This window comes from Passer montanus, unplaced genomic scaffold (genome assembly GCF_014805655.1).
Source record: "Passer montanus isolate IOZ18808 unplaced genomic scaffold, ASM1480565v1 scaffold18, whole genome shotgun sequence".
NCBI classification, from domain to species: Eukaryota; Metazoa; Chordata; class Aves; order Passeriformes; family Passeridae; genus Passer; species Passer montanus.
In genome coordinates, this window is record NW_024365381.1 from 17,810,818 (window position 1) to 17,822,254 (window position 11,437).

General features: G+C 47.4%; 1 protein-coding gene across 1 annotated transcript; it reads right to left on the bottom strand.

The window, feature by feature from the left end:
- Positions 1-330: 330 nt before the first annotated feature.
- On the bottom strand, positions 331-8,663 carry ZDHHC22 (zinc finger DHHC-type palmitoyltransferase 22). The gene is made up of 2 exons (XM_039704941.1): positions 7,734-8,663; positions 331-3,569 (listed from the first exon to the last, which is right to left on the bottom strand). The coding sequence occupies exons 1-2, from the start codon at positions 8,290-8,292 to the stop codon at positions 3,304-3,306; spliced, it is 825 nt and encodes a 274-aa protein (XP_039560875.1). The 5' UTR covers positions 8,293-8,663; the 3' UTR covers positions 331-3,303.
- Positions 8,664-11,437: the final 2,774 nt, after the last annotated feature.

Sequence of the window (11,437 nt, forward strand, 5' to 3'; positions counted from 1 at the left end):
TCTTTAAGTACAGAAGATGAGAAGCTTTTATTATTTATCCTTAGAAAACTTTAGAGCCAGTGAACAGATTTAGAATTTGCGACATTGCCATTGAGCTCAGCCTTCATTTAATAAATCATAGCTAAGAGCAAAGGTTCTATTCACAGTTGTTGAGCCCTGTTACATTTTCTTGCCGAGGATTTCTGTAGGTATAGAAAGCTATGACAAGGAAAGGATGTCAAGGCAGCTGACTAATTAAAAAAAATACTCTTAATTGTTCCTGCAGAGCCACTACCCCAAACAGGGCAGTATGCACACTTTGGAATAAGCAGAGAAATAAGCCAAATACAGGGTTGGTCTAATGTTTATAGCTCTTTCCATACCAGAAGATATTAACTGTAAAGGCTGTGGCCATCTGAAAGTCCCACCATGACTGCTGAAATCCAGTAGTTTGCTGCAAATGAACCATTTAGCTGCATAAAATGGTGATGCAGCAATTTCCAGCCAGTAACACAGGTGTCTGACAGGAAGAATAGCTGTACATGACTGTGCTGCAGTGACTCAAACTGGGATCTATCTGTGCTTCTGCAAGGACTGAAATTTTGTGGTAAGGGCAGACAGCTGTAACCCTGACACGGGCCAGGTATGATCCAGCCCTGATGTGAAGAGGCAGCAGGCTTCATGGGCAACTGATGTTGTACTGGAAGGATTCTGTCCTTGCAGAGTGGCCCACTGAAACTCTGAGTTGTTTTGCCCTTCTGAGTGTGCAGCCCTAAGGAGCTTTAAAGCCTGAGGCACTGTGGCAGCAGGTGCCAAGTGCCATAAGCTGCCCAAGACTGCAGTGTCCCTCAAAAGCCAAAAGCAGAGGGCAAAGATGTCAAACCATAATTTCTGCTGGTGGGAGGTGACTTCTAGCTGAAATGTTGAAAGGCTATTGTCTTTAAGTCTGCAAAAGTGGAGAAGTTGGATCAGTGACTCTGTGGAACAAAAATAATCCTTCCAAGACAAAGTGTATGGCATGAGACTCTGGCTCTGGTTCCAGTGTCTAGGTGACTGTCTGCTCACCTTGACACCATTTGCCAGGAAGGAAAAATTTATGTCAAGATGCTGTTTGTGGGTGGTGATAATAGCTTAATTTTCCCATAGCTTTGAGTTAACAAGGCACGAGTTTGGTAGTGTAATTTATAAATAGAAATTAGAATGGGTCTGCAAATTGGTTATTAGATGCATTTTTAAATTGTTCATTACATTAAAGTAGGGAGGATGAAAGGACTTGTCAAAAATCACATGATTAATTACTGGCAAAGCCAATAAACAAATCCTAATTTCTTCTTTTCTCACATCCACGTGTATGCTGTAACAAATGTATAGAGACAGCTAATGACAGCTAACTGTCAAAAAGCACAATACAGCTCATGTAAAAAATCAGAATATGTTTTATTGTTCACTGTTAGAGAAAATACATCATATTACCCATGGAAACAATTGTGTGTTCATGGGAACACACGCAGTGTGGAAGGATGCATATCCTCCATGTTTTAGTTATCCAGCTAAGGGTTTTTCCAGTACATTTTCAAGGTTACTCTGCTCATCACAATAGACTTTGTTTGTTATTGATTCAAAGGTGTATTCAAGTGTAAAGTGGTCAAAGATGATTACAAAGCCTGTAGGAGTGAGTGACTCCATCCTGGCTTGTGAGAAACTCAAGGATAAAAGCAAGGGACATTCCACTATCGGGAATGCACTGAGAGCCTTTCTGAGGAAGAAATAATATTTTTCATGGCTTGTCAGCATACTCCCAGCCTATTAAAGAGAAACAATGGATTCCTACCCAGCCCACATAAGCTGATGCAGTTTGCCAAAACAGAGGCTTCTCTCTTGCAGCTGCTGGGGAATCCAATGCTATGATCCTGGTGGAGATGTTACGATATCCTTTGTTAAGACATTTGTAAGCACAGGATCTCAGCACTGATCTAATGGGCTGCTGCTGCAGCTAAAAAACAACAGACACAAGAAGTTGATTAATCCCTGTAGTAATTCTATTAACATCTTTAATGGAGTTATAGCACGGATGATTTTACCCCTCTGCAGCAATGCGAGAGGGAATTGCCCTGGAGAGCTGTAACTAAAGTGTGGCAGGGATGTCTGAGAAAAGCATTTTTCTAATTATTCAAGTGCAAAATGAAGTGCCCTGATGGGCTGGAAAACCTCCCTGTCTTCTGGAATTTTGAACTCTTCACAGCCTTAATGGTACAGGTGTTTCCTGTGAGAGGGTGATGCATCAGGGCTCTGACACAGCAGAGAAGCTCTTGGCACCCTCCCAACTGCTCACTGTGTGGCCACACTTCCTTCTGTCTCTCTCACAGGTATGCATAGCCTGTCTCATCACACAGCTTCTCAAACACAGCATTTTCATTTACCTTTGTGGTTTCCTCTCCTTGTCCCTCCATCTGACCATGCTTGCTGCTCCCTGTCAGAAGGGCAGCTTTGCCTGGACTCTGTCATTGGACAAAGGATTGCTAAAAATAAGTAGCAGAGCTACAGTCTTGGACTATCATTATATAGGGAACACATCACGAATAGAAATGAGAAATTCTCAATTTCTTTTAGTTTTCCTCCTGAATTTCTAGCCTGTGGAGATAAGGTTTTCCTGATGCATTAACCATGTTCATAACCTGTTCCTAGGACAGCTTGATTGCATTGCAGTTCTGTCATTAAGGGCTCGTCAGTATTGTGAATCAAGAATCATACCTTGAGATGGAAGGGACCCACAAGGATCACTGAAATCCAGCTCTTTGCCCTGAATAGGACAATCCCAAGAACGACACCATGGACCTGAGATCATTGTCCAAACAATTCTGGAATTATGCTCTCATGTGAAGTTACCTCATGTATATAAGTGCCAAAGAGCCACTCCACAATACCCTCCCTAAGACTAGACACCATTTTTACAGTCTTCCACAACAGCCCAGGCTCCTGTTGCAGTTTTTAAAGACTATATAGGGTGACTAATAGGGCTGGGGACTGAGGGATTCAGACAGGAAGCCACAGGAGGGTCTGACTAAGTTTTCTGCAAGTTCAAAGACTGTTGCCACCTATGCAGGTGCAGGGATGTGACTACTAAGCTGGAGTATCTCATCTACATGGTTTGTGATTTCCATGTAAATATGCTCAATTTATTCTGTTTGATAGCCCATCCTTTCCTCCCACAGCCGCTGCAATCCCAAAAGATGGAGTAGCCCAGCTCTGTAGTGATCCAGGAGACAGTGGGAGAGGACAGGGAAGGTGTTGTGTGCGTGGGATGCACACACACCCTTGGGGATTTTATTTCTCTTTCTGCCTACGGTAGCTAGTCTCCACATTCTGCACAGGGATGAAAAGTCCAAGCAGCCACTTCTTGCCAAAGACTTCTTGCAGGTTCTCCCTCCAGGGCCGGGCTCTTACCAGCATTCCTTTCCGCACCTGGTACCGAGTCTGCCCGCGCAGGATCAGCAGCATCTGGTGGCAGCAGAAGCCGGCGCAGGCCAGTCCGATCCCAAGCCAGAGGTAGAGCATGAGGATGACAAACATCTCAGAGCTGAGGAGAGCTCCTGAAAACCAGGAGGGAGGGAGGACAATAAAAGAAAGAGCTTAGACACAGCCCACATGCAGTGTAACACAGCCCCAGGAACCAACAAACCAGCTGCTTTCGCTGGCCACAAATGCGGAGGTAGGGACAAGACCGGCTGGTTGCTCTGACTGTGTTAAATTATTTCCTTCATAGTGTCTGATGAATGGACCTGCTGCAGAAATACTGAAATGATATCAGTCTCTTGTACACTTCCCCTTTTGCTGTTTATGTGAGGATCTAGATTACAGGGACAAATTCAACCAGAAGTGAAGCATATCTGCTTCAGCATTATTCCGAACAATGATTAATTTATTTAAGGATTTACCTGCTCATCAGAGGGAATCTAAGATTTCTAGGATTTTGAAAAGACAAGTGGACCCTACAGCATATAGATGCTTCTAAGAAGCCTTACTCTTTGTATTAACACAAGGCAGAAATATTTCAGATTTCTCTTTTTCTCCATCTCTACTATATGAGTATGTGTGCATATATATATATATAAATGTTAAAAAAGAAAAATAAATCAATAATGACTTTCCTATCTTTGTAGCAAGACAGTTTTCATGTGAAAGCAAGAAAGAAACAGAAACCTTTCTAAAACACAATCTAAATTCCTTTTATTATCTGCTGCTATAATACTCAAAATACTTTGAATATCTGAAGCTCCTAATTCAGCTGGGGGTATTTTAGTAAATATTGGTGATGAATATATTTGAATAAAAATATTCTGTAGGCCCTTTCCTCTACAATGATTTTAGAACTCCTTCTTAAAAATGTTAGTATAACAGCAGGTGTCACTGAGTGACCTTTCAGTGTGTAAGCAGAGCTAAACCCATTAATGTAACATTTTCTGCGTGCCCATATGATGTTTATGCACATGTTTTGTGCATATTGGTATATTATTAAACACCCATATTTACATACAGGCATATTTACACAAAGGAAATGAAATGTGTGTCAATACTGGTATAAATAGCTGATATCTTTTCACTGGTTCCTATAAGGTTTAGAAATAAAAAAGCTCTCACATGTTTCTGTTCCTCTGGAAGACCATGGGCCCTACAAGACCAACTGTGTTAAAGCAGGGATTGCACGGCCAATAGAGGTGAGCTGCCTGAAAGAGGTTCATGGATGCTTCAGGTTTTAAGTCCAACAGAAGGGTCACTGGATGTGCATCTCTTGCTTCCCTTATGCAGAAGGCTGGATTAGGTGGTATCACCTGGTTTTGCAATCTGTGAATCCCATCTTTTCCACCTGGCAGTGCCATAAGTGAGAGACTGGGGCAGGCTTCTCTGAGGATAATTTGTAAGGACACTGACTACAGCCTCAAGCTTTTAGAGACTGTCTTCACTTGAAAAAGGTACAGGAATCATTCTGTTTTCTTCCTAAATGTAATGTCATCTTTCCCTTCTTATTAGATCCCATTCAGCTCAGGGGGCTCTGTATGCAACACAGCAAGAGAAGAACAAGCCTCTTAGGATAATGACAAATCCTCATACCAATTCTGTCAGAATAACTTGATCTACCAGGTAAGAAGCCCAGAGCCAAATACTGGATTCTTTGTTCGTCTTTTACTAGACTAGAGTGTGACAGATATTTATTTTTTTCCTACAACTGATACTGAGATGGGATATGGGGAGAGACCTTTTCTTTAGACCCTTTGCAAGGTGCCTGTAGGCTTTACTTATCTGCCTTGCTGAAATTCAACATTCAGGAAGTAATTACCCTTGTTTCCCCTTGAAAATATTAAGCATCTCTGAGCCATCCTTTCCAGATACATGATTTTTTTTAACCTTTTCTTCAGGCTACCTACATAAAGCATTTTCTATAATTTATTTTGTGTAGTCCAATATGATGTGTTTACAATAGCGCTCTCCATTTGCCCCTCATCCCCACAGTCTCTTTTAGTCTCAGATTTTTTTTTCTCTAAGTGACCCAGTGTGATCTCAAGGTTATATTGCCATATATTATCCATGCCAGAAAAGCTGTATTGTAGGCTATAGTTATCGACTTTGGGCCAGATTCTGAAATCCATGCCTGAGTACAGTCTGGGCAGAATGAGCCAGCTGAAAACTTTCCCAGCACAAAAGCAGGGAACATTTAGTTGACATAAGACCAGCAGATTAACCCTTCATCCCCCTTTACTACTTCTGCAGTACAGCGGGCATGATGGAGAAGAAGAAAAGTAAAGTTGTTTCCCTGCTATCCCCATCCCCTGTTTTTTAAGTCCAACTTAAGTAACAGTTACATTAGCTGAAAAATACTGTGTGAACAACCCTTCCAGGTAACCATTCAAGACTGTGTTTTTTCTTTCCTGAAATAGAGGATAAATGTGCAGGTAGAAACCCAGTAGGTCCTTCCTCCCAAGTGATCAAGACACTACATACCTGTTATCTTGCTGGGTGAGGCAGCAGTTCCCTTCTCAGCAGAACTAGAGGTTTGGTGGGAGCTGCTGGAAGCTGCTGCCTCTCAAGGGTGTTCTGGCTCTTAGCTCTGCACCCAGGCCCATTGTGTCCCACTCAAACTGTCCACACACTGTATTGGCATCACAGTTGCTGCCACAGAGCTGGGGCACTTCAGTGTCTCTGCAAATATGTGCCAGGACCCACCACTGTGCAGATGAGCCCTCAGAGTCAGAGAGAACTAATTCCTTGATAATCTCCTCCCATATCCCTGCTCCCCCTCCCAGACTGCTATGCTGAGCAGAGCTTAGGCACAGGGGAAAATCATTCCCAGTGTTTTTAATGCTAGTAAAGCTCATGCAATATTATTTACAAAAATACTTCTAGTTGGAAAAATGATTCCATAAAAATGTCATGGCAGGATTTCATGTTTATTGTCTTTCAGTGATTACCATGACAAATCTGCAAATTTGCCAAGCAGAGAGATATTTGTTTGTTTTCAGATGGCAGCCCAGCCTGGAATCTGAAAAGCAAGCTAGGGCCTCCCTGGCTCCTGTTTTCCCAGCAGTGGAGTCTCCACACTCAGATCTTAATCAACAATCCTGGTGACAATGCACAAGCCAAAACATACTCCCTTCTAACTGAGCTCAGCTGAACCTGCAAAGCTAAAATACATGGGATACCTATTTTAGTCTGGTAAAAGCTGATGTAAGTGTATGAGGCAGGAGCTCAGAGCAGGGAGATGGCATTTTCTGCAGTCACTCTCAGGGCAGAGTAACAGTCTAGGCTGTCTGCAGAATCCTTTCTCTGAGGCCAGGATCTGTCTACTCTTGGGTTTGGACAGAGAAAGGGCTGAGGCTGGAGAGTCTGAGGGTGTGCTGAAAGGTGGAGAGGCAAGGCTTCTTGTTCTGCAAGAGCAGAGGATGAGTTATGGGAACAAAATCAGGAGAGGGAAGAGAAGGGTTGCGAAGATTTATAGAAAGGCAGGGAGAGAGGGGAAAGGGGAAGAAGTAATAAGAAGGGTAAGGAATGGAAGCAAGGAGAAGGATGTATTTGCTTTTGGTTTGGAGCTTTTGCAAAGAGCAGCACAGAGAATTCCCATGGTTCTCTGTGGACTTGTGTCCCAGACTGGGGTCACTAGACAGGTACCTAATCATGTCACATTAACTCCTCTCTCAGTTTCTGTTGCCTGAACCCTAATTCTCCTGTGCTGGAAGGATGAAAAGATCTCAGTAAGTTTGCACTGCCAGGAGGCAGGAGGTGGGTGACAGTGAAGGGACTGAGTGGACCTGGATAAAATATACCTGCTGGGATATGGGGAAGCTGCAGATTTGTAGGGTACAAACACCTACAGGACCACCCCCACCTCTACCTGTAGGACAGGCAAAAGATCCCTCAAACCTGCAGTGAAATCCATCTCCTCTGTCTAACTACAACACATGTCCTGCACAACAGATAGCTCTATTCTATCACCACCAAGTTGGTTATGGGGCATTTTCCAGAGCCTAATGCATTGGGAATGTAGCTATGGATGTAACCTGGAGTGGGTCCCAGCTTCTATTTCAGGTGAAGCAAAGTCTTTTGGAAAGGCTGGCTGTAGCCTCCAAAGAAGGCCAATTGCCCCTCTTGCCCATTTCCATACCACACCTCCACAGATGACTATCCAAGGAACTTCAGGTCCCCCCATCCCAGGAGCCCTGGAGGAGGAACACGCTCCTCATCTCTGAGCAAGGAGTCCTTACCTGAGAAGAACTGGCTGATGGAATGAGGCAGAAGAGTGAGGAAGGCCAGTGGGTCCGCAAAGGACATGGAAAGTGTAGCAGAAATGTAAACCATGCCTGCCACTAGGGAGTCAAGGCAAGCCAGGGAGGTGTAGAGGCAGAACATGATGAAGTTTCGCATGTTCCTGCTCCCGATGCAGTTCCCTGTGAAGAAACAGTGGTGGTCATGCCTCTGGGTGACTCTGGCACACAGTCTACAGAAGTGAGTGCCGGGCAAGGCTGAGCCAGGGGACCTGCTTCCATCCAGCCAGTCTGCCACTTCGGCTCCTTTGCCCAAGTTTAAGTCCTTGCCCAAGTCCTCGGGGGAGTTCTGGATCACAAGGACGTAGTTTCCCAGGGCATTAGCTGAGAGGAAGAGGAAGAGAGCACCATGCAGCAGAGCAGGCGAGAAAAGTGAGGTGGTGGAAGGGTCTCTGAACATGCTGGGGATGAAGACAAAGATCTGGAGGACGAAGGTCACTAGGGAGATGCACAAGAAGTAGGCTGGAGCGACAACATTGAGCAACCTGAGAACTAGCATTGCGGATTACGTTCCTGCGGGGGAAAGCAAGGAGAGAAGGAACATCACCGCTCCGGCTGCACACTTCATCCTTCCATTTCCTGCCGGGTCCCGGCCCCGCTGCCTTCGGGAAGTGCCCTCCGGGGGCCGCTCTCCCTCGCCGCCGCCCCACGGCCCCTGCCGGGCCGAGGCAACGGGACAGCCCGTGGGCAGCGACCGCTCCCCGGTTCCCGGAGGAGACCCCCCGGCCCCGGCGCCGGCCTCCGGGGAACTTGCAGCAGCGGTGCCCCGGAGGGGCTGCAGCGGCTGGCAGGGGAGAGGCGGCTCCCGCGGAGCGCTGGCGATGCGAGCACTGCTCTGTTCGCCTAGCAGTCTCTCTGCCAGGCAGGGTCAGTTTTGGTATTGCATGAGAGGAAAAAAGGTGGTGCTGGAGGAGGGGGGAGTGAATTGGAAAGGAGGGGTGGGAGGAGGAGAAGGGGAGGGGGGAGAGGTTGCTCTAATCCACTGCAATACGGATCAAATCCAGTGCTCTAATTTATCCCTTAAAGCCACGGATCTACAGATTACCTCTATGATAGCTGCCCTGTGCTGCACGAAATTAGAAAATATACAAAACAGCCGGTCAAGCGCTGTCCGGATGCAACCTGCGGCGCTCGGCTGCCGAGCCGGAGCGGCGCCGCAGCTGCAGCCGCAGCTGTGGCCGGGCACGACGCGTCCCCGCCGGACAGGCGGTCACCCCGGCCCGGGGCTCAGCATCGCCGGGGCACGGGATGGCGCGGGGGCCACCCGCGGCAGGCAGCGAGCCGGGGGACCGTGTGCGTGCCCCGGCACGCCGAGCACACCCGCGCCGGCAGCCTGAGGGAGTCCGCGGGTGTCTGCAGAGCCCCGGCGGCCCCGGAGCCGCCTCGGCCCCGCGGCGCTGCGGGCTGCCGCTGCCACCTTGCAGTCCCCTTGTCCCCGGGAGCCGCCCGCTGCCGGCGCGTCTGGCGCCGCGGAGCCGCCGTGCCGAGACCCCCACGGCAGCCGAGCCGGAGCGCAGCCCGGAGCCTGCCCTGCTCTTCCTCTCCCTTCCTGCTCGTCCTCTCCCTTCCTGCTCGTCCTCTCCCTTCCTGCTCTTTTCCTGTCCCTCTTTTCTCTCCCCCTGCCCTGTGTCTGTCTCTCTCCGTCCAGTGCCTCGTGTCTCTCCCTGTGCCTGTCCTTGTCCCTGTGCTTTTCAGCCCCGGACTTCTCGCTCCCTCTCTATATGTCCCTCCCGCGTCCTGTTCTTGTCCGGTCGTGTCCCTTCCCGACCCTCCCGTGTTGCTGCCCCGCCCGGCCCGTCTCCACCGTAGCTGTCCCTTCAGCACCAGCCGCACCTGCGGCAGCTCCGTCCACCTCACACCGAGCACAACCCGGCCCAGGAGAAGAGAGAGGTGTTCTTGGGCCTCTGAGGTCCTGACACCTCCCACAGGGAGAGCAGAAGAGTGGGAAGAGGCATCCTGCCCCTCCAGCCCGCAGAACACCGTTCCTTCCCACAGTGTGGGTGAGGCAGGCCAGGTGAGTTTTCTGTGTGTCCCCACACCTCCACAAAGCTGCGCCTATTGGAACCAGCTTTGGAGGCAAGGGGAAGTGTGGGGGGCAGTCGTTTCAGGTTCAAAGCCTTCCTTAACACAAGCAGGAAAGGCTTTGATCTGGGCAGGTGGTGCCTGGACAGTAGCAGTAGCCTGGTGCTGGTAGAAGTTTTGCAGACACGTGTTTGCTCCCTGACAGCTACACACCCTCACCCCCCTCTGCCCACCCACACTCTTCTTGTACTGTCTGCACAGGCTCTGTGCACGGCCTCTCCTTCTCCTACACACCTACGTGCTGCACCCTCCCAGCTCTCATGAGCAGCATCCCTGTCTCCCTCCACAGATGAGCCACCCATGACACGAGAAGGGGAGAGAAGAGGGTATTGGGCTGCAGCGGTGACCCTGGAGACAGTCAGACTCTGCACTGGTGAAAAGTCAAAGAAACGTGCATTTTACATAATCTTAAGTCCTAGGTTTGCTGGTCAGTCCCTCAGCACAGACTCTGCAACTCCACAAGAGACTCTTCCCTCACCTGAAGGTGCAGAGCAAAATGAAAGCGTGTTTCATGTCTCAGTTTCTAGGGAGAGAAGACTGGAGGAGAGACGGCTGTGCTTGTCTCCTGCACATGCACTAGCATGGAACGTGATGACAGCAACCAAGTGTTCAAGGGCTCTTTATTAGAAATAACTTTCCTCCCAGGTAACTTTAATGGTCCAACATTTCTGAGAAAAGCAGTGGCAATGACACAAGCAAGTGCAAACCAAGCCTGTAGGCACTGGATCTGCAGTGACAAACAGCTAAGAGACACCTCTGGCAGAACTGAAGGGGAAGCTGCTCAGAGCGGATTTAGTTTTCACTCCCACCTCCTTCATTCTCCTGTCACGACTACTGAGAATAAAATTCCTCCAATATTCCCTCAACTCATCAATTTAAAGTAGACTGAGCCTTGCAATAGAGATACATGACCCAGTCTAGGTTTTATCTTTAGATGATCAGACAGTGTTTTCTCCATATTTTAACAGCTTACATCAAAATAATAATAAAAAAAGAAAATTACAGAGAAATCTTTTCATGTCATGAAAGACTCTCGACTGAGGGGACTGCATCTCATGAAAGACATTAAGCCTGCCTGCATAGGGAACATCAAAAGCTGTAGCCAAAGCGGGGGGAGGAAGGGAAGGGAAGGGAAGGGAAGGGAAGGGAAGGGAAGGGAAGGGAAGGGGAAATATGGTTTTTCACTGGAATGGAAGATTGGTGAGGCAGATTATTCTCTACATGCTCATTAAAATGCTCCTGCACATTGATGCTTATGATTTGTCTCTGTCAAAATAGTGGATTCATATTTAACAATATAGAAAAATATCCTCTTTCAGTGCTGTTGTGTTGATATTATGAGCTGTTTGCAGGAAGGGGGAGAAGTTGACTGGGGATGAATTTGCCTATGTATATGCATGTGTATATAAGAGAAAGATGGGTAAATAGGAGATTAGCACAGGAAGTAAGCAAAAAACTGGAACAGTAGTTAATTTGGAGCAAGCATTAAAAAGTAACAACATGTACTGCATGAATTAGATTTTCTCCTGCTGTAAAATCAACATCATGAGACAACTTGGGTG

Bases quoted from the DNA above. Each gene is read 5' to 3' on its own strand.
- ZDHHC22 (XM_039704941.1), bottom strand. From the start codon at position 8,292: ATGCTAGTTCTCAGGTTGCTCAATGTTGTCGCTCCAGCCTACTTCTTG. The intron at 3,570-7,733 runs GTAAGGACTCCT...CCTGGTTTTCAG, and splicing joins CATCAGCCAGTTCTTCTCAG to GAGCTCTCCTCAGCTCTGAG.